The 24,327-nt window shown below is 35.3% G+C and overlaps 1 protein-coding gene across 1 annotated transcript in view; it reads right to left on the reverse strand.

Moving 5' to 3' along the window:
- The window catches only part of LOC136024823 (cGMP-specific 3',5'-cyclic phosphodiesterase-like), a gene marked incomplete at its 5' end in the record, with an annotated part of 114,109 nt that overhangs the window by 25,029 nt on the left and 64,753 nt on the right, over nt 1-24,327 (reverse strand). Inside the window, 4 exons of the mRNA XM_065700303.1 lie at nt 3,388-3,533; nt 12,622-12,775; nt 16,550-16,654; nt 19,475-19,549. Of these exons, the coding sequence (XP_065556375.1) occupies nt 3,388-3,533; nt 12,622-12,775; nt 16,550-16,654; nt 19,475-19,549 (480 nt within the window). The remainder of the gene's footprint in view (nt 1-3,387; nt 3,534-12,621; nt 12,776-16,549; nt 16,655-19,474; nt 19,550-24,327) is intronic.

Below are 24,327 nucleotides of genomic sequence, written 5' to 3' on the forward strand. Positions count from 1 at the left end.
GAAGAATGTTGTATATTCGCAAGTTTTACGCAGTTAATTTGTATTGTATCTATCTATCTATCTATCTATATAAAAACGAGTTGTGTGGATGCATGTTTGTTTGTTTGTAAAAAGAGCGTTTGCATATGACGTCATTATTAGTACATACGGCTTTGTATATGCACAGACAATGGGAAAGCCAAGAATGTTGTTTATTCACAATTTTTACGTAGTTTGAAACACATATATAAATCTATCTATATTCACAGGTGGGACACAGGGGCACAACTACAATGGCGCATAACTAATATGGCGCGTAACGACTTACGCGCGCGGGGGGCTTGGGGGGGCGTGAAGCGCCCCACCAACTAGGTGTTGGGGTGGTGCGAAGCGCCACCCCAACAGCTAGTATATATATATATATATATATACATATATATATATATATATATATATATATATATATATGTATATATATATATATATATATATATATATATATATATATATATATATATATATATATATAATATATATATATATATATATATATATATATATATATATATATATATATATATATATATATATATATATATATATATGTATATATATATATATATATATATATATATATATATATATATATATATATATATATATATATATATATATATATATATATATATATATATATATATATATATATAAATGTAGTGTCCGTCCGTCCGTCTGTCTGTTAAACTATCTTTACCGTTACACGTTATTACCGTTATTACCGTTACATAAGCTCAAAACATTGAGGCTCTTTTTAAATTTTATTAAATTGCTTAAAATGTAAAAAACTGGTGATTGCACAAATATTTCAATATATTTTGACAATGGATTAAAGCAATTCGAAAACCTTAAAACTGAAAACCAAAAGTTTGAAGTTTAGTCTATATACATAAAAATGTAGTGTCTGTCTGTTACGCTATCTGTACCGTTACACCGTTAGACGTTATTAGCGTTATTACCGTTACACGAGCTAAAAAATTTTAGGATTTTTTTAAATTTTATTAAATTGCTTAAATTGTAAAAAACAATTAAATTGGTGATTGCAAAAATATTTCTATATATTTTGACAATGGATTAAAGCAATTCGAAAACCTTAAAACAGAAAACTAAAGCTATTCACGTCATCAATTCAATCCAAAAATGACATAGCGTTGCCGGGACCCAGAACACAAGGGACAATGAGAATCCATATATAGAAGCCTGCCGCGTGCTATGCGGGGCCCCATGGGGACCGGTGGCAAAGCCGTTGGGACCCAGCATTGTCTGTGGTTAGAACACAAAGGACAATAAGAATCCATATATAGAAGCCTGCCGCGTGCCCTGATGGGACCCGGTGGCGAAGCCGCCGGGACCCAGCATTGTCTGCGGTTAGAACACAAGGGACAATGAGAATCCATATATAGAAGCCTGCCGCGTGCCATGCTGGGGCCCAGCGGCGAAGCCGCCAGGACCCAGCTAGTATGTGATAAATTTTAAATGAGGTGGAGTATCATTAGCCTACTTTTTCCCAAAATTTCTACTGGAGCTCCCTAATATGGAAAACCCATGTGATGTGTAGCACATTAATTAAGATAGCCTTAAGGCTTTTCATATAATTGATTCACGAGTTGGCCTTCTGGTACTGTGGCATACGGCTTTGGTAAATGAATGAATCATATGTGCAATATATACGGTCGCAATCATTTTTTTTTTTATCTTATCTCTAATTAAAAGCTTTTTAGAGTCAGGTTTAAAATTATGATACGCTAAAAGATTAATTTCAGTGACCTGGAGTGTACCTATCACAGCTTATATACCAATACAGTTATGAAAACTCCTATCTTGCCCATGAGAAGATTTTGGTGCAGGTGCAGAGCTCTGAACTTAGCGCCTCCTCCAAGTCCGCGCTCCGGCGCGTAGATCGTACTACAACACCATAGGCGGGAACGCAATTTTGTTTTGTTTTAATTTTTATTGCTATCTAAGCTGTAAATTGCTCCGACTTTTAGATTCAGACTGCCAGTTTCCTGTCTCCAGCCGCTAGCATCGCTATCGCGCACTGAGTCCAAAATTAAATCGAGTTTTCATCACTGTATATTGGTATCTAAGCTGTGATACCTATGAAGGTGCAGCGAACATCAAGCATTTAACCTAATAAGCTTCACTTGGCTTTCTGTAACACAAATCAAAAAATCATTTTCCAAAAAAGGCACTGAGTCAACATTGTAGTACAGTACCAGAGTTTTTGTTTTTGCTACTCAAGAGGTGGGGCTAATAACCTAATCTGCAGAGCTGTCACTGATGAAGTGAAAAACAAAAATTCCACTCGGACAAGAAACTAGCGAAACTACCTTGCTTAATATCTTATAAATCGAACGCATCAAAAGTCAATTTTAGTTGCAGATAAAAATCAATTTAATGCATCGAAAGTCAACTTTCAATAGACAGCATCAAAGCTCATTTCATGTGCTGATTTTTAAGCATATGTATATTACATTAAGTCTTGAAATAATATAATATAACATATAATATAAATGATTAAATATGCTTATTTTATATAATATACAAATATGTTTATGCGAATTTTGATTATAAAATAATCGTTAAAATAAGGTAGGTGGGTAAAGGATACGGCATTAGACTTTACAGTCCGTACCGGCGGTGCTGATCTCCGTTTCTTGGCCCTTCAGCCAGGAAGTGTAATGGGGGGTTGGGGGCCAGCCACCCTGTGCTTTCGCACACCTTTCCTGTTTTACAATAAATAATAATTATAATTTTTCTTTATTTTATACAATGTAAAATATAATGTATTCATAATATAATAAAATATGCGGTCATGAACGCACAATATATAAATGTACATGTACACAAATGTATAACATATACACATTCATATATAAATGTGTATACATATTCTATACATTTTTTTTGTATTTGCTTCAAGCATCGATACTCATTTCCAATATACACATTTACACATAAATGCGTATACATATTATATGCATATTTTTTATTTGCTTCAAGCATCGATACTCATGTCCAATATATACACATTTATACATAAATGCGCATATATATTTTGTATTTGCTTCAAGTATCGATATTCATGTCCAAGAGGTACACATTCATACATAAATGCGCATTCATATTATATACATATTTTGTGTTTGCTTCAAGCATCGACACTCATGTCGAATATTGTTTGTCAAAAGGATATTATTCTGTGCCACTCACAGAGAGACAGTGAAAAATATGTTTTAATATGATATTTGTAGGTTTCCATGGCATTAAAACTGTTAGTGCGTCAAAAATTAGCCCATTATTTGTCATAGTTTTCTCTCATGCTACCATTTAAGAGTGGCTTTGTCTTACGATTGGTTGAGAATTCAGCTGTAGCTTTTCAATGTCTCCTTGGTCAAAAAACTCTTTAGCAACCAGTTTAGCAACTCGATGTTGAATCTCCCAGGGCTTTGCAATAGCACTGAGATCGCAAGCAGTCATCATCATTGCACAAAGTACTGTAAAAGAGAAAAAGAAGAATTGTATTTTAAATATCTTTATTAACTGAATAATTGTTGAGCCTTGATAGGAGAGAATTACAAATATAATGGAGCACCCAACAAAATTTACTACTGAGGATGCAACGCAGGACTACATATATTCCAAGTTTTCCATGTTTGAAGCTCATTTGAGGTTTCAAACTGATTTGGGGGCTCCTATATATGAGATTTTGTCTCTTTTATTCTTTTATTTTTGAGCTTGGGATGTAAAATAGAAATATCTTTCTGAAGATTACGATTCCAACGTTTAGAGTAAGTTACAAATCTATAATATGTCTAATAAAATAGACAATCTACAAAATGTATACAAAGGCAAGACAAGGATTGCTTGAGGGAACTGAGACAATGAGAAATACTCCATAGTAAACTCCTTTAAAATTCACCGCTTTATTTGTCTCAACAGAGCTCAAATCCTGGGTTTTAGTGAATAGCAAAATTTCATAACTTTTTTTGTATCTTCCTGTATTTAATAATTGGCTGTTATTAAATTTATAGACGTTAAGTATCTATCCTGATTTCATAACTTCTGTCGAAACGATCGTCCTATACTAGAAAATGAGTGCTAAGACTAATTTCACTATATGTTCGTTCAATATTAACGGTACTAAGGATAAAGACGTTTCTTTAGATCAGAAATTAGAAAATTTTGATGTTTTATTCCTCCAGGAGCATCTCCTACCTTTAGTGAGCTTAAACTCCCTACAGAGAAGTAACGAACACTCAGTTTTTTCTAAAAGTGCACGCAAAACCTCTGGCAGACCATCAGGTGGCCTAGCATGTTTAATAAAAAAGACGCTGTTTTCACCACCCCCTTTATGCTATCACGAGAGTGATTGTTATATTGCTATTCGTCTTGCCAACCTTGTCCTCATTAATGTTTATCTCCCCTGCGACCAGAAATCCCTCCGACGTTTAACTAAATTTACAAAATTTTGCGCATTAATAAAAAGTCTTTTGAATGGCATTGAGAGTAGTGGACTGGATTGGTTATTAATCGGTGATCTGAACTGTAACATTCACTCTTCATCAGTGCGGACTGAGCTTCTGTTAGATTCCTTACCGAATAGTTACAAAATTTTGAAGAAAGATGCCTCCCATTCCTATATCCATAATAGTGGCTCACTTTCAGACATTGACCATTGTATCGTTTCTTCTGGTCTCATCTGTGGCGAAGTCCATGTTGATCAGGATGAGCGTGATTACGACCATCTCCCCCTATCCCTCACTGTTACCCTTAATGCTACTGCGGAGAAGAACCTTCGTCCCAATTCTAGAAAATGGATTTCTAAAAGAGAATGGAACAAAGCTGACTGGCCTCTTTATTTTTCTACGCTTGTTAGCCTTCTATCAACGATTAAAGTCCCTTTTAATCTGTTGTGTACAAGCGTTGGGTCCCCACAAGCCAGAATTCAGCGTAATATTTATTATAGCCACATTGTATCGTGCTTAAAGAGGTCTGAAGAAGTAGCTGTTCCCCTATGTCGCTTTAGAGCAAAAACAAGAAGTTCAATTTGGAAGAATGACCCAGAGCTCAAAACAATAAAAAATTGGGCTAAGTTGTGGCTAAAAATTTGGATAGCTTGCGGCCGCCCTTTAAGGGGTAATGTTTTCGATATTAAACAAAGAACAAAGCTTGATTTTAAACGCTATCTTTGAAAAATTAGATACAATATTGCTGAATTTCCTAAGTCTCCTAGCCAGTGGAAAAAAGTGATCAATGTCGCGAAGTTTGATAGATCGCCTACGGCTGACCGAATCCCTAATGTATCATGGATCAATCATTATAGTAACATTTTCGATACAGTGATATATGCGGTTCATTTTCGTTTTGCCAAGCTCTGTTCTAATCTGTTGCCTAACAAAATCATTCAAGGTCATGTACCTCCCGTTAGTGTTGACCGTGTCAAAAGAAGTGTAGAGAGAATTAAATCGAAATCTTATGATATAGACGGGATCAGTGCTTTTCACCTCAACACCGATTCGGAGGAATTAGTTTATCACTTGCAGTTACTTTTTCAGATGTGTTTATGCTCTTCTTTAGTCCCTGATTCTTTTTTAGTTGGTAACATTACGTCAATTTTGAAACGCGGTAAGGACCCAACTAGTTGCGCTTCGTATAGGCCTATTACGGTTGCTTGTACTTTAAGTAAAGTATTTGAATATGTTTTGCTCCCTGATCTCCTGTCTAATGTAATGTAGATTATATGTCTAATCAGTTTGGCTTTAAGCCGTATATAGGATGCCAACATGCTCATCGTGCTATAGTTTCGCTATTACTTGAAGCGCATAAAAATGGTTTTGAGGTTCATTTTTGTGCACTCGATGTTTCAAAAGCTTTTGATTCAATTTGTCATAGCCAACTTTGGTATTCTTTAATCCAACTTGGTGCAAATGTGTCTATTATATCAACTCTTCGTTTTTGGTATGCTAATTCATATGTTCGACTCAAGTCAGGTGACACCTACGTTGGTAATATCCCCATCCGTTCTGGTCTTAGGCAAGGAGGAGTCTTATCCCCTTATCTTTTTAATGCTTGTCTTTATTCTGTTTTGCCACGTATTAATCCATCATGTTTGTTAGGCCTAACTAATCTTTCGTACATTGCATATGCAGATGATTTACTTTTGATCAGCCGCACTAAATCTAGCCTAATTAAGTCGACCCAGCTTGTTTCTAAGTCTTTTGAGGAAATCGGCCTCAAACTTAATACTGAAAAATGTGAATATTTAGTTTTTAATGCTAAGCATCAAAGTAGTGATCTTGATTGTGGTTATTTTTCAGTTAAGCTCGTTTCTTCGATTCGGTGGCTTGGTATTAATATTTGTTCATCTTTATCGGCTTTTCGATCCTGTGGGCTAAATGATATTAAAAGTAAATTTAAAAAAGGGTACGCGAAAATTGTCCCGAACCGAGGCAGATTTTCACGAAAGGCTTTATCCAGACTTTATTCTACATATTGCGATCATTCTATATTGTTTCTTTCCGGTTTGCGCCCGTTGTTTAATAATCAAGATTTGCAGGGCATAAGAGTTATGTATTTTCGTTATTGTAAATATTTATTGTATCTGCCGCGTTCTTATAGAAATCAGAAGATTATCAGAAAGTTTTGTGCCACTGATATTATTTTCGTTTATAAAAAACTCTATGCTAGATTAGGTGCTGAGGCCTGTCAACGCTTGGGCCCTTACCACCCTTTGATTAGACTGTATTAATTGTATTGTTTGTGTTATTTCGTTTTTCTTTCTTTAATGTTTTTACTCCGCTTAATTTGTCAAAACAAGCGGGTAACAAATAAATTATTATTATTATTATATCCGCTCTTAAATCCAATCAAATCTTGTATTTCCAAATCTTGATGATATATTCAATTCGATAAAACTTCAAAGTCTCGGGGAGTGGTGCGGTTCTTGAAACAAACCAGTTATATCGCAAAAGAGAAAACCAAGAGGTATTGGTAAAAAACTAAAAAAAACTCGAAATTAGGGTTATGGATTAAATTGTCGTAGAACTGAAAGATGCAGACAGACTGTGGAATAAAAACTCAGAAGCTTGAGAAGAAGAAAATCACTATGAAATTTACAGGAGGTAGACAGTACAAACTAGACTTAGTCAAACGTTGGAACGGGACTTCAACTGGTGGTAAGGTGAGTGTCAATTAGCGATGGGCGAAAACTTTCGAAGCTGTTATAGATCTTAGTATGGCTACAGAATAAATTACATAAAAATACAGCCTCGAGAAAAAAAAACAACTATAAATAAAGTCTTTAAGAAAGAGTATTATTGATACAGGGATAGAAGGGGAGACACTGAGTTGACTATCAAGCTTTGATAGATAATTGAGAATCATCCTGTCACCTTAGACCTGAGCTCTGTACACTATACAGAGAAATCCAACTGTATTGATAGAAAATATTTACTGTCAGAACTAAATTATATAGACCATCATGGTCCCACATGTTTTACCAGATAATCACATTGAACTGATAATTACATTAAATTGATAAGTGCAATGTCCAATGGCATCATTAATTGGCAAAGTCAGGAAGTAAATTCAGAACTTTGGCTGGTTTAAAATGGAAAATTGGGCGAATTCCTTACCACCATTCATATGACCAATTTTGATAAACTTTTCCCTAAAGAACACAGCCAAGGCTACGGGAGAGCATGATATTAAATAGGAAATAGATTAATCCTAAATTTAGATTATGCAGACGACTTGAGAGTCTTTAATAAATATGCTAGAAACTTGTTTGAATTTTAGGAGGCTTGAGGGTTAATGGTGTAAGAATATATTTGAGCATTAATGTTAGTAAAATTAAGTTATGCAAATTAAGAAAAATAAAGAATGAAGGGATGAAGACAGTTAACACGAGAATCAGCCAAGGGCATAACTAAAACTATCTAGGTAGAACCATTTGTAAAATCTCTGAACTAAAAATAGGATTAAAAGTGGAAGTAAGTTTCCCGATCTAACCGTGTCTCAGGCAATAAGCTAGTTCAGTTCAATTTTCTAGGGCTGTAATGACTGAAGGTTCAGGTCAGAGACTGTAAAACAATTAGTTTTTTTTATTAAACAAACTTCATAGAACAGGCTGGGAAGAGCTCATAAAAAAATATGAAAGAAATAGGAGTCTAATGAGCAGGTTTGGAGACTGAGGGTGTGAGTATATTTGTGTGAAAGGGGAGCACATGGAGCTGAACTTGCCTCAAGTGATTTGGTACTAAAAATATATTGTCATTTCTATAAAATTCTATAAAATAATATTGTTTTTTCTAAACTAAAAATAGAGCTATTGTTTTTATCTGTCTTTGCCCTAAGTACCATTAGCTTTTCGTGTTATAAGACAAAACTTTAATTTTTGTATCAGTGCATAAAATGCTGTCACTTTAATACATAATTATCTTGTACGTTAAGGAAAAATTCAACTCTTCCCTGTGACTGCTTCAAGTTACTTTTCAAAAACATTAACAACACCAGGAGTTATATGTTTGTTATTTCAACGTAAATTACGCTAGCAACGAAAGCACTGACTAAAACTGAAGTCGGTGCCTTTATACCTGGGTTGGGTGTCTATGAGCTCACGTTTGGAGCAGCAACATACTGATTTTGCTATCCACGCAATTTACATATATTTAAGATTAAGCATACCGATTGCTATAATTTCGGTGCACAGGGTAGTTAGTGAATTAATGTAGATAACAAGATAGTGTGATCAGGACCGACAGGACCATTACTTACAAAACTTTTCTAAGACTACATGATCAATAATATAGACAGATAGAAGCGGAAACAAATTTTCTTTATGTAATACCTCCATCCAAGAGCCAGAAATATAACTCACAAATATGAAACATTAGCTTACGTACAAGGTTTTTGGGCTGCTTCCGCACAAGAAAAGTGCAGGAAAGCCTTTACCCAACCAAATGAAGAAATTGCCAGAAATGAAATCTACTTTGTTGGATTTCGCAGCGTACCGAAGCTAGTAAGCTGCTATGTTTCGATGGCTCTGGCTTAAAAAACTAACAAACTGATACCAGACCCTAGGCACTAGTTTGCTGCTGCACACCTGGTCACCAAAGACCAAATTTTAGTGAAGATATTACGATAGATGCACAAGAGCTCACCCTTTGTCTAAAAGACAACAGAAAGCTTCTAAGACTTGGATGGATCATCGGTAGTTTAATATTGGGAGATAGGGGTCAAAAACTATAAGCGCCACTTACCGTGTAGCGTATGGTGACTACCTTAAAACGTAAATTTCAAATAAAATCGTAAACCTTATAAGATTAATCTTCAATCGAAAAAGACTAAAGTTGAAATTTCTAGGCAAGTGAAAATAAACGAACATTTTTATTTCCAAGAACTATTTAAAGTCAAAATCCAGTAGTCATAAAGTGGACACGGTCGAGTTTTGGAATATTTTGTCAGATTATGTGGGCTACTTGATTTAAAGCTGTTAGACCTACTGAGGCTGAAGTTCTGCTTTCTTTAACTTGAATGAAAAAGTATATGAAAAGACAAACATACAGAACTTATGGGTAAAATATGGCGTCAAACATTTGATGGTGTTGTTGTTTTTGCTTGGTGGCCCTAGTGCCAGTGCCTACTCTTAAAGGTTTCCATTATTCTTTGATTTACCCAAAGAAAAACAAAACGCTGCATTCTTAAATTGCAGTTACAACCAATGAAACTTTTGCCTGTTCATAGAATAAAGGTTGCACTTTTCAATAGAGGAGAAATCTATGGCACACAGACTGATGACTTTAAATAGATGAAAAAGCTTACTATAACAAAAAAAGAGGTATGATATCTAATAACAGAACAAAACACATGGAGCCTGGAATTGGTCGAAAAATTGATAAAATGAAGAATGAAGATATGGTTTTCTCATGGAAATTATCCAAGAGAAACACTCATCTTCTTCCCTCAAGGAGAGAAAGCTGTTGCCTAGCAGAAATGGAGAGCTTTCTGAATGGTTTTGAGCTTTACTTATGCATAAAAAATTCAAAGGTTTATTTAAATTATTAATATGATGCTTTATATCAAAGCTTCATGGCTTAAACCGACCATTTCGCCAAAATAAACACAATTTTTTTCAGGCAATTTTTGCTAAATTTAGGCTAATACTTTGCCTAAAAATATTTTGTTAAGCAAAATACAGAATCAGACTACTTGAAACATGTTAAATGTTATGGTCAATCAAAAAGTTCATGGTAACAAACTGTAGTAAGGAGCAACCCGGCTCAATAGTAAACGAACTCTAACAACGGAATTTGATACCAATAGTTAAACCAAAAGAATCGTATTCTCATGCGGATTTTAAATATATAAGTTTAGTCTCGCCCATCAAAATTTATGAGCCTGAGAAAATTTGTCTTATTTTAGAAAATAGGGGGAAACACTCCCTAAAAGTCATAGAATCAACGAAAATCACACCATCAGATTCAGCGTATCAGAGAACCGAACTGCAGAAGTTTCAAGGTCACATATACAAAAATGGGGAATTTTGTTGTTTTTTTTTGCCAGAAGACAGATCACGGATGTGTGTTTATTTGTTTGTTTGTTTTTTCTCCCAGGGGTAATCGTATCGACCCAGTGGTCCTAGAATGTCGCGAGAGGGCTCATTCTAATGAAAATTAAAATTTCTAGTGCTCTTTTTAAGTGACTGAAAAATTGTAGGAGGCCTAGGCCCCCTCCCACGCTCATTTTTCTCCTTAAGTCACCGGATAAAAATTCTGAGATATTTTTTTTGTTGAACACAGTCGAAAACCTTATAGCTATGTTTTGGGGAACGACTTACTCCCTCACAATCCCCAGGGGAGGGGCTGCAAGTTACAAACTTTGACCAAGGTTTACATATAGTAATGATTATTGGGAAGTGTAAAGAGGTTTTCAGGTTTTTTTTTGGGGGGGTGTCGAGGGGAGGGGGTTAGGTGGAAGGACCTTTCCACGGAGGGATAGATCATGGGAGAAGAGAGATTCCGAGAAGGTGGCGCATGTTTTTCTAGCATTATTTAAATAACAATGACAAATAAATGTGAAAACGTTTATTCAACTGAAAGTAAGGAGCAGCATTAAAACTTAAAACGAACAGAAATTGTTATGAATATGAGGGGCTCACCTCCCCCTAATACCTCACTCTTTACGCTAAAGCGTTTTTAGTAATTTTAACTATTTAATCTACGGCCTTTGTGATTCAGGGGCCATTCTTAACCTCGCTCACTGTGGTATTATAAGACATGTTCACGATGAAGTCTCGCTCTCAACGACCTATGTTCGATGTTTAGGAATTGCATGAAAGCCGAATGAACTCGACAAACTGTCTCATATAAGCTTGTCTTTGAAAGTAAGGATGATTTACAAGTTGCAATAAACAGCCCTATAACTGGGCTATGAGCAATTTTGGATAGACACCTATCGGTATTTGTTGATGAGGTGGTTTCAGTGCCAAGAGTATGGTCACGCTGCTAAGGACTGTAAACACGTCATTCGCTGTTCCTATTGCAGTGGCAATCATGCGAACAATAAGGACAAACAATGCTGTACTGAAGTGTGCTCTCTGTAAGCAGTCTGTAAACAGAGAGACCATCCAAGCTACAGCTCCGTAGCTGGAAAGGCCCAATAAGAAGCCATGACCAACTCTGAGCTGAAAGCATCTTTGCGGAATCTGAATTGCAGTTTGGTCAATAAACTCCCACTGATTGCAAGCTTGATGTCTTGCAACGACGTTTTGTGCAAAGAAGAACATTTCATTTCAGCACCCAAGCTTTCCCTGTTAAAAGAGAAGGACAAAACTCACCCTTTCTTGGTGCCAGGCTCGAGCGGAGGAAGACTTTCTGGCGGACTGACGATACTAATCAGTTCTCACCTTTTGGCATCAATATTTGTCAAGAACGAGTGTTTCTTTGGCATAAAAGTTACAAATCTGGTAGAATATTGCTGCTACTTACCAACTGATTACAAGAACCTGGCTTCCGAAAAAAGTTCTCCTTTAGCTTTCTAAATATAAATAAGGCTTTCTAAATCTTTGCAGCAGTGTGCCTTGCTGAGGACGTGAACTGTGACTTCTCACTGCCAGAGGTCTCATATACTTCTCTCTGCTCCATCCAATCTGTATATTGTCCCAAATGAACATTCGTATACGTATATCTATAACTCAGGATCGACAAGTTCACTTGATTTCATGCTCTGCTCAAATGGCATGACTGTGAATGACTCAACCCATATTGACTGTAGCATATCCATATCGGATCATTTACCAATCTCCAACACTTTTGCTATTGATAGTTTTCTCTTTAAAAAAGATGAAAATAAATGGAAGTGGAATTTCCAATGTGACTGGAAGAAAATAAATACTGTTGAATATAAGGCAGAGCTTAATGCCATGATTAACGCAATCATTATCCCTTTCCAACTGCTGCAACAACCTCATAACTAAATTTCTGATTTTAAACTTTTTATTTCTGGTTTCACCTTTTCACTGTAACACATAATATTAATAAGAAACATTGATAAAGATAAAAAATGAAAAATGATCACTCTTACATTCTTTGTTATCCGGGTCTTGCCAATCCCATTCTCCATTCTCCACCATTTCTATAAATTTTGACTTTTTCTTAAAATAAATTGCTAAATCTGTTGCTAGGATTGCATGTTCTATCTTTGACATTGCTAGGCGATAATTTGAAGGAGATAAATTCTGTAAGAAATTTGAGAATTAGATTAGTTGCTGTGACATTAACTAGATTCTAAGATCATATTTCAATTTTTTAAGTAGTAATCGAAAACCCTGGAGCAACCTTTCAGAGAGATAATTATAAGCATATTGAATTTGAAATGATAGGTTTTAATTCTGATAGTAATAATTATTATAATATCTATTTTTTAATAATTCTTTTTATATGTACAGTTTTAATTCTGTTAGTTTTAATTCCCTTAATATTTATTTTTTAGTCTTATTTTTATTGGAATTCTTATTATAAGTATAGTTTTAATTCTAATAGTTCAAGGTTTTACTTTCCGATGCAAATTTCGGCCATTTCCTCAAAAACTTGTGTAGTTTTTTTGCATGGTTCCCATGGTCCGCTTAGCGAAGGATTTCTTAAAATAAATTGATCTATTTTAAGTTTTAGATTTTTCAAAGAACAGTTAAAGACATATTAAACATAAGATGAGTAGAATTAAAAACAAATAATAATTCAAGCTCAAACGACCAGAAATTACAATTAAAGAAGAAATTAAACCCAAAACGGATAAAATTACGTAAAAAATCATGGCAAGCAAAAAAACAGCAGACACTAACATAAATGAATAAATAAATCAGTTAATTATATAGCTATATTGAAGCTAGTTAAATCTCCCGATTCTTTACCTTTAGCCGGGAGTGGAATGCGTGGTTGAAGATGTGTCATATGCTAATTCCCGTGTCTATCCAGAAGATATTTCAGGTGCATATTTGGGCTGGGTTGACTCTGGCTGATCTTGCAGAGTCAGAGTGGCACCAGGTCTCGAACCCCTACTCTTGGAGACATAGTCTTTCAAGTCAAGCGTGTTACTCACTTGGCTAGTGCAGATCTATTTTATAGAGTTTTTCGCATTTTTTACGAAATTTTAGCTATTTTTTAAGGTTCTTTGGTTTTAATGTTTCAAAAATGACAAAATATATAGCTATTTTAATGTTTCAGAATAACAAAATGACTTTGTAATCATTCTTTAACTAATATTCAGCATATTCATCTACCTAATTAGATAGAGGGATAGATGGATTTATCTATCAATCTAATTAGGTAGATGAATATATGGAGTCCTAGCTAACGAATGATTACAAAGTTATTTTGTTATTTTGAACCATCAAATTATTAAACAGTAAATAATTAGTTAGGCTAGCACGCATATCACTTTTGATCTCTTTAATTTTTACGGAGGGAGGTAAACAGTTCAATTAAAAGCTGCTGCCTCTCATGGATCTATCTTAATAGCTCCATTTTGAAATGCCATATGCCACAAATGATGGTGCTTTGTGTGCCATTTTGGGGGTTGATTGACGCCAGTTGCAATTGTAATCGCTTTAACTAAAAACCCTTCAAGAAACGGAGGTTTATAATCCCCCCTCTATAATAATCCCCCTATCACTTGACTTCGTCAGTAAAAACTAGAAAAATGCCTTGAAATCAAAGCTACCTAATAGAAAAATGTCATGTATTCATTTTAACCATTTCAAAAATAGTGGTGAAATTTGTTTAGGTACAAAATACCAAAGATGCTTAAGATAAAATACCCCTGGAGCCCTTTACTTGCGCAACAAGGTTGCGCATTTGCAAGGCTGTAAATTCCCAAAAGAAGTATAATCTATATCTAATTCCGCATTTTAGAAAAAAAAATCATGCTGACTTCTTTGGTTTTATCGCTTAAGTTTTGTAAGGTTTACGTTGTTGATTTGAAAAAAAAAATTGGACGGAGCAAAAATTAATTTTGAAAAATTTCTTTGAGAAGTAGAGAGTAGCGAAAAAACATAAGAACGTTTTTCAAGAATTCTCGAAATATATTTGCAAAAACAACTCAAATAATTTGACTCGTGATATTTTACACTATCAGAATAATTTTAAAAAATAACTCTTCACCAAAAACCGACCTTAATTAAAGTTATTCGGACACTTATAATTTGACACTAAAAGTATTGATATTATTGCAGATGAAATACTTTTTAATAAAAAAATGTCCGTGTTCACTTCATTTGAGCTAGCCATGTTTAACAAAATCAGAAAGGCTTTATTGCTTTTCTTCTAAAAATACGTATAAAAGAACGAGTCCCTGGATGAGAAATAGGGTCTTTTGACTTTTTTTATTTATTGACAGCGGCATTCCTCTCAATTTAGCTGAGATTTTTCTGCAAAAATAAAACCAAAAAGAAATTAGTATTTGAAAACTAAAACAATACTTCTTTGAGATAATAACGCTAAGAGATTATGATATTCTGAACGACCAAGCCAATCTTTCAAGTAATTCCGTGACATTAGGTGCTACCAAAGTTACAGAGCAAGTTAAAAATAATAAGGCATAATTAAAACATTAAGGCATTTGAACGGTTGAAGTAATGTATGATATTCCTTAATAGAAACTGAAACATAAAATGAATTTGGAAACTTAGAAGAGAGGAAAGAGCCCCCAAAATAAAAAAAAATCTTCTGAAGATAATATCATTAAATTTGTCTTGAATAAAGGTTGAACCCTTTGCGTAAATCATAAAATGCCTTCAATCTTTTTCCAAGAAATTTGGTCGAGGAAGAGGGTTTATCCATCTCCTTTTCTTCTTTATTCAGGGTTTATAGTATCAAACATTCTATTCGTACAACTAGCTACACTATCAAGCCACCTGAGGCCAACAAAACTGCGCACGCCCTCTTCTACACAAATACATTCAGAGCTACCCTCTTTAGTCCCTTGTATGTAATTAAAATTTCTTATAATTCTTTTTATATAACCTCGTCTGACACGTTCAGAAACTACCTGCTTTTCGTTTATCTCTGATGACTGGAAAGCCACTTCTAGACTAAGATAATTGCCAAACTATGCTTGCTAAGCTGTTGTCAAACAGTTCGTGGTAACCAACTGTAGTAAGGAGCGACCCGCCTCAATAGTAACCAAAACTCTAAAAAACGGAATTTTGATACCAATAGCTACATCAAAAGAATCGCATTTTAATGCTGATTTTAAATATATAATTTTCACTGTTTTAGTGTTTACTGTACAGTTTTTTACTGTTTTAAAAATAGAGTTAAGAGAGAAAGAGTCAAACTTTAACGTAAAGAGCAGGGCGTTGATGAGGAAGCCACCCCTTTCACATACGAAGTAATTTCCGTTCGTTTTAAGTTTTAATGTTGCTCCTTACTTTCCGTTAAAAAAACTTTTTTTTTTATTTAATCATAAAAAGGAACAGGAGGGCAGTGCAGATCAGAAGGATCAAAACGTAATTGAATATACCCTACTAATTCTCCCTTAGGTGACAGTATAGCAAACGGTTTCCATCTATTATCTCAGAAGTGTGAAAATGTCAGAAGTTTCAAATTTAAAAGAGAGCCCAAAATCTGAAAATGATTTTTGTTGATGTTTTTATTATATTAACGTACGATTTAGACGAATGGACATTAAACTTTGGAAGTTTAAATAGTTCGCATGACCTTCAGGTTTTTACTTGAATTCAGACAAACACCCGAACTTTAAAATATTGTCAGTATCTTGGCTAAGAATCGTTGTACGTTAAAAAAAGTTAACCCAGCAAAGAAGGCGAGGATTAGCAACAAACACTGGATGAACGCACACAACTAGATACAGGAACAACAGAGTTGAGAAATTTTATAGCAAAGTATTAGAGATACACAGGACTGAAAACATTGGTCAATATGGCTAACACTGAAAGAAACGAGCAAAGAAATAAACATTGGATCAAGCACAGGACATTATGCAAACCAGTGACCTTTAATATATTGGCAGCATCTTGACTAAGAATCATTGCACATTGGTTAAAATGGTGGTGCTCCATTGTAGATGTAGAGTAAAGGGTTGCAAGGGGAGTCATTGCCTGAAAAAAAATCCAAACATTGAATGAAAAAAATCATTTTTAAATAAAATTTATAATTCAGGTAAATAATACAACGGCCACATTCCAGAGGCAACGCTCTATTATTATATGTAGTAAAGAAGCATAAGCCTTTGATATATTACTTAATATTCCTTTATTTTTTCCCCAGAGCCACTTCATAATATACTTTGGAGGGGCTCATTTGATTTAAAATTGAAAGTTATAGTGCATTTCGTTTGAGTTGAATTTGAATGGAAGGCAATCAGCCCCTTCCTTTGCCCTTCTTTTCTAACCACCCCTCGTAAGCTGCAAAGACAATCAATCAACATTTAGAGATAACCTTTGTTTTGTGATTAAAATAGTCGAAAGGTTCAACAAATATACCTTTGAGGATGACACAACCCCAAAGGCCGTTAATAATATAAATCAACGATCGTTTAATTATATGTTTTATAATATTAAAGGGGGTTTTTGCAACGTCTCATGAATGACTAAGGGTATTAAGTTGAAACTTTCAGATTCCATAAATTAAAAGCAATTCAGGCGAAAAAGTTGCGGTATTTACCCAAAAAACCATCAAAATTTAAGCTCACGTTATCCTAGGCAGCATTATCTAAGAATCAATCCAAAATGATTTAAATTGGCAGATTCAGTATAAAATAAATAAAACTTAAAAATCGACCAAGAATCTCGAAGGAAATATTCAAACAACAGTCCAAGAAATTAAATTTAGTAAATTTGATTTCTGAATAGCCCACATAAGCTATTGAGCACATCATAGCTAGATGTTAAACTACTATGACAAATATGTAGACAAAAACCTCACTTAAACTTGCTAGGGACAGTTATTACCTCAACAGGTTTTTGATTCTTGGTTCTATAAAATAGTTCAGCGAAGGATCAAAAAATGAAAACAATCTGTTATGGAAAATTTTGAAATGACTAGTTTCATATGCTTTTGCTTGCACTTTGATGTTTATTTCTTATTTTGATGTTTGTATTTTTCTTTATCAAAGGCAGATGCTTAGGAACTTTTATCAGGGGAAAAGGGTACCAAACAAAATAAGAAATCAAAAATAAAGGCAAAATACATGGAAATATAGAGAATTATGGAGACGCTTTTTAGACTACTGAATTTTGGAATAGACGGGAGATTTCAAGGTCGCTTAGTTATATACCAGCAGCAATCCTCCTATATATAGGGTAATCTCTATAGCGCTAAGATTTAACGTCGCTCTTTACTATTGTTCAAAAAATAAAAACAAGTTATTAGGTCGAAACAATAATGGCCAGTAGCGTAGGCCCTTGGCTATCCCAAAATAAAACTCTCTATACTCCAATCAAAACTGGGTTCTTTGGATGTTGTCAATGTACCTCTACTTCACTGGGGTAAGATTTCGGATCAATAGCAATATGGGACTAGACCCTTACCTTCACCCAGATGGAGATTAAACCTTTAGAATTTTTTAATATGGTTTCTTTTTACATGGTGACTAGAAAGTGCTGAATTTCTTGATATTAGCCATATTCTTGTTTGGTTTTAGAACCGACCTGGTTCAAAACTCCAATATGATCATTCTGAGATTCTTGCATAAAAAATGGCTAACATTAATTTTAGAGCTATATGAGCCATTAAAACCCCCACACAAGAAATTATAGCGAAGGCATCCATAGCAAAATATGCTGCTTCACCCTACGTAACCTGATTCGTCCTTTCTTTTCTTGCTTGTCCATCTTTATGTGGAAACTAGTATTGGTAAGCTATATTTGGCAAGTTCATCAAAGCTAATTTTCGTCCAAAATATTCATATCCCGTAGACAAAATATTTTTTAACATTCCCTGCTAGATCAGAGCCAATATCAAACTGGAACACTAAAGTAGTTTCACACCGCTTACTCAATTACTTTCACTACTGCTAACAACTCATTTTTCCACTAAGTCACCTAATATCCTGCAAATCACCCGATGAAGATAGGCTAGTTATAAACGGTTTAAGCTATTTCAGTGTTGCGAAATGGTTTGGGATGTTCATTGTTTAGTATGCACCCTCCTCCGTCCCTGTTGTTGGACGGGAAACTCTAACTGTTTAGCTTCAAAGTAACATCAAAATGAGCCTTTCAAGAGTCTACCTAACCAAAATCATTAGTACATATAGCTTCATGGGGTGAATTTGAGGAGTGGCTCCCCTGTCGAAAATTATAGCCTATTGAACAAAATCATTGTATTGAATTTTATGCTTTAGTAGTAAAATGATTTTTTGTTTTTTGTTTCAGAGGCTAAAGCTGGTAACATAAGAGGAACTGAGTCCCTAAGACCTAGCAACTACAAAGTGAATCCATGTTTTAATTTCACTTGATTAGAATACCTGTTATTAACGAGTTAGATTAGGGCCCTTTTTCTTAATTAGGTTGCCTTCTGCTTCTCAATGCCACCCTCTGTGTCCTAGAAACATATAGCTAAGCTTAACATAGTTTAGGAGTCCTGCATTTTATGTATCTTCTTAGCACATGCCCAAACACACTCCAAAACTTATATCAGTCGGGTCAACATTTATGCGTCATTTTTGCTTGTTTTTTTTTTTTTTTATCTCTGGGTGAGGTTTTTAACCCTGAAGGCACTTTGACGTGCCTGGTCTGAAATTAACTATTTTTGCTAAGGCATCATTTAAAAAAAATAAATTTTGTATCTGAAAAGCAGTGAAAAAATCTTAATGAGAACTTCACCATTAAATACAAACTTCTGCAAACCCTTAACTGGAGCTAGTTCCAGGACTAGGGAAATACAAAGTTCGGACCCTCAAATAAGATCAAAAAAATTACCTTTGTCTGAAACGCATTATTTGTTCCTCGATGATCTAAATCATGCGAAAGACAGGCTATTAATAATCCCAATATCTGAAACAAAAAGTAAGTAAATGAAAACAAAAATTAAAATCAAAAGGATTCAATTTTACTGTATCTGATAGTAAGATTTTGGGATAAAAATATCTAGGTCTTCTAAGTAATACGATAAAGATGGCAACACCACGCTTGATAACATTATTAGTTAATGAGAACATGTAGGTATTGAATTACTGAATTACTATATTTCTGAATTACTGAATTAAGTGTTGAATTATGGAGATTTGGCTTCCCCTCAAAAGGACTGTCTATTGTTCATATCTATATATATAAGGTGACGTCATGTTTCTGTGTCGACTGACGTCATGAAGTTAGTTGTCGTCATTTTTGCTATGACGGTGACGTCATTAAAGATATTTAAGACATATATGTTCACGTAGAAATCTATTAATGTTTAAGTTTACAATGACTGATGAACTTACAATGGCAAAAGCCGATGAAGATGCTCAAAGAGTCTAGGCCAAAAAACTTGCTGCTGATAGAGAAAGTCAGAAAAGAAAGCGTGCCGAGGAACTACCAGAGCAACGCGAAAGCAGACTTGCTGCTAAAAGAGAAAGTGAAAAAAGAAGGCGTGCCGAGGAATCACAAGAACAGCAAGAAATTAGGCTTGCTGCTGATAGAGAAAGTAAGAAAAGAAAGCGTGCCGAGGAATCACAAGAACAGCAAGAAATCAGGCTTGCTGCTGATAGAGAAAGTAAGAAAAGAAAGCGTGCCGAGGAATCAGAGCAACCTGAAAGTTATCGCCTGGCATTCAGGTACAGCCCAGTCGATGATTATAGCTTGAGTAGATGTGTTCAAATCGGGACAATGTCTAAAATTTGTCCCTATTGCAAGGCCTTGAAATTCAATGGTGAAAAAATGGGAATGTGTTGCGCCTCAGGAAAAGTTAAACTTCCTCTATTGGCTGCACCACCAGAGCCATTGAAGACTTTACTTACTGGAACTACGTCAGAATCTAAGCGTTTTTTGTCAAAAATCAGAAAATACAACTCATGTTTCCAAATGACGTCGTTTGGAGTCCAAATCGAAAATCCATTTATGTCTACTTTCAAAGTAAAAGGGCAAATTTATCATAGAGCAGGGTCCCTTCTACCATTCTCAGGCGAGAATCATAAATTTTTACAATTGTACTTCATCAGTGATAGAAATTCTGAATTGAATGCACGTTGCGAAATTTCTCCCAAGGTTGAAAGGACAATCGTTTCCCAATTGCAACATCTTTTCCACGAAAATAATAATTTAGTGCGTCTGTTCAAAACAGCCATCGATTTGATGCCTACTGATACGCATAAAATTGTTATTTCCGCTGACAAAACGCCTCCTGGCCAACATGTGCGTAGATACAATGCTCCAACTATCGACGAAGTGGCAATCGTTATGGTCGGTGATCAGTTTTTACCTCGAGATATTATTCTTCATAAGCGAAACGCTCAGTTGTTAAGAATTGCTGAAATTCATCGATGCTACGATGCCCTACAATATCCTATCATTTTTTGGGATGGAGCCGACGGCTATCACTCTAATATTAAATTGATGAATCCAGCCACTAACAAAGAAATGAATAAGAAATGCAGTGCAATGCATTATTATTCCTATAGACTAATGATTCGGCAGGATGAAGAAAATTATATTTTAAAATGCCGTGAATTGTTTCACCAATTTGTCGTTGATATGTATGCTAAAATTGAATCAGAACGTTTGCTATATATCCGCCTGAATCAGACCAAGCTCAACTATGATCAATACATTCATTTGCGAGATGCAGTTATAAATGACGGTAATACCACAAACGTTGTAAGATTAACAATTTTACCTTCGTCATATGCTGGCAGTCCCCGTCATATGCATGAATATGCTCAAGATGCTATTGCGTATGTTCGTCTCTATGGTCGTCCAGATTTATTTATTACAATTACATGTAATCAATCTTGGGACGAGATACTGCAGCTTTTACTTCAAGGCCAATCGGCAGTTCATAGGCATGACATTACGGCCCTTGTCTTCCGGCAAAAGTTGAAATCACTGATAAACTACATAGTAAAACTTGAAGTGTTTGGGTCAGTGCCATGCTGGATGTACTCAGTGGAGGCAAAAACGAGGTTTGCCACACGCACATATACTAATCTGGCTACATAAAAAAATTACTTCGAACGAAATTGATGATGTGATTTCCGCTGAAATACCTGATAAAAATGATATTATTGTAAAAAATATGATACATGGACCTTGCGGTGCACTGAACGAAAATTCACCTTGCATGGCCAAAGAAAGGTGCACAAAGCAATATCCTCGACTTTTAGTATCAAAGACAATTACTGGCAATGGTGGTTACCCACAATATAGAAGAAGATCTACTGAAGATGATGGTAAAACAGCAATAAAAGAAGCGTAACGGTACCACCATCGAAGTAGATAACCAGTGGGTTGTTCCATATTCCCCATTATTATCAAAAACATTTAATGCACACATAAACGTTGAATACTGTAACTCCGTAAAGGCAATCAAATACATATGTAAATACGTCAACAAAGGCAGTGAAATGGCAGTTTTTGGCTTGCAGCCCGAAATCAAAGATTTCGACGAAATCGTACAATATCAGGCTGGAAGATACATAAGCAGTAATGAAGCTGTTTGGCGAATTCTTTCATTTCCGATACATGAACGTAGTCCAGCTGTTGTTCACTTAGCGTTACATTTACAGAATGGTCAACGTGTTTATTTCACGGAAACCAACGTGCAACAAAGAGCCCTGAATCCACCGGATACAACATTAACAGCTTTTTTTTCGCTTTGCAAAAATGATTCTTTTGCAAAAAAACTGCTGTATACTGAAGTGCCTTCGTATTACACGTGGAATACTAAAAATAAAGTATTTGAACGTCGAAAACAGGGTAAGTCAGTCGACGGCCAACCTACCATCTTCAAAGATACCACGACAGGAAGACTCTACACCGTTCACCCCAATCAACATGAATGCTTCTTTCTACGCCTGCTTTTGGTGAATGTACCCGGTCCCACATCCTTTGAGTATTTGAGAACTGTAAACGGTACTATACATGACACTTACCGTAGTGCATGCCAAGCTCTGAATTTATTGGAGAATGACCAACACTGGGATAACTGCATCAATGACGCGTGCGAAACGTCAACCCCAAGTCAAATTCGTGCATTGTTTGGCATCATTTTAACAACTTGCTCTCCATCAGCTCCTACAGAGTTATGGGAAAAATATAAGTCAAAAATGTCCCAAGATATACTTCATCGAAAACAGTTAGAGACGTCAGATATGACTTTTGATTTTACAGCAGAAATTTATAACTGCACTTTAGTTATTATAGAAGATTTGTGCGTAAGTATGGCAAACAAACCTCTTCAGGATTTGGGAATGCCTTCACCTAACCGTATCGCTGCTGTTTCGACATGTGTAGAATTGGATCGTGAACAACGTTACAGTACGAGTGATCTATTGTCGTATGTACAAAATAACATTTCCAAGTTAACGTCGGAACAAAAAGACATTTATGATACGATAATGCATTGTGTCCATAACAACGTTGGAGAAATTTTCTTTTTGGATGCGCCAGGAGGCACTGGTAAAACGTTTGCGATAAAACTGATTCTGGCATCAATTCGATCAAAAAATGATATAGCGTTGGCAATTTCGTCGTCCGGAATAGCCGCAACATTGCTGCCTGGTGGAAGAACTGCTCATTTCGCTTTGAAATTGCCTCTGAATTTGCATTCTACAGAAACTCCCACGTGCAATATTTCCAAATCATCTGGGATGGGTAAAGCATTGCAGCAATGCAAACTTATTATTTGGGATGAGTGCACAATGGCACACAAAAAATTGCTCGAGGCTCTGGATCAATGCTTGAAAGATTTGAGAGGCAAGTCGAAACCCTTTGGCAGCACATTAATATTGCTTGCGGGAGATTTCAGGCAAACATTACCTATAATACCTAGATCAACTCCTGCAGACGAAATGAATGCTTGCCTGAAAAATTCTAATTTATGGGCACACGTAAAAATATTAGAATTAACTACAAATTTGCGTGTCCGATTGCAAAACGATGACTCTGATCAAACATTTTCAGATCAATTGCTGGCAGTTGGAAACGGAAAGCTCTCAGTAGACTCAATTTCAGGACGTATACAACTACCTGCTGATTTCTGTAATTTAGTGACGTCCAAAAATGAATTGATTGAAAAAGAATTTCCGAATATTCTAAAAAATTATAAAAATAATAAATGGCTAAGTGAAAGAGCGATTCTCGCACCCAAAAATATAGACGTCCACGAAATCAACAATATTGTTTTGACCAAGATTCGAGACCAGGCAGTCCTTTACAAGTCAGTCGACAAGTTTTGGAACCAAATGAAGCGGTTAATTATCCATCTGAATTTTTAAATTCCATAGATCTTTCAGGGTTTCCACCACACGTGCTACAACTAAAAATAGGCGTACCAATAATACTTTTAAGAAATATCAACCCACCAAAGCTTTGCAATGGCACGCGACTTGCCGTAAAAAAAAAACAATGGAAAACCTAATAGAGGCCACAATCTTGACAGGGCCTTTTGAGGGTGAGGCTGTTCTTATTCCTCGCATTCCCATGATTCCAACGGATCTGCCTTTTCAATTTAAAAGATTGCAATTCCCAATTCGATTAGCATTTGCAATCACCATTAACAAAGCTCAAGGTCAATCATTAGAAAAATGTGGCATAGATCTTAATACTGATTGTTTTTCCCATGGACAATTGTACGT

The sequence above is a fragment of the Artemia franciscana genome, chromosome 3 (genome assembly GCF_032884065.1).
Source record: "Artemia franciscana chromosome 3, ASM3288406v1, whole genome shotgun sequence".
Lineage (NCBI taxonomy): Eukaryota > Metazoa > Arthropoda > Branchiopoda > Anostraca > Artemiidae > Artemia > Artemia franciscana.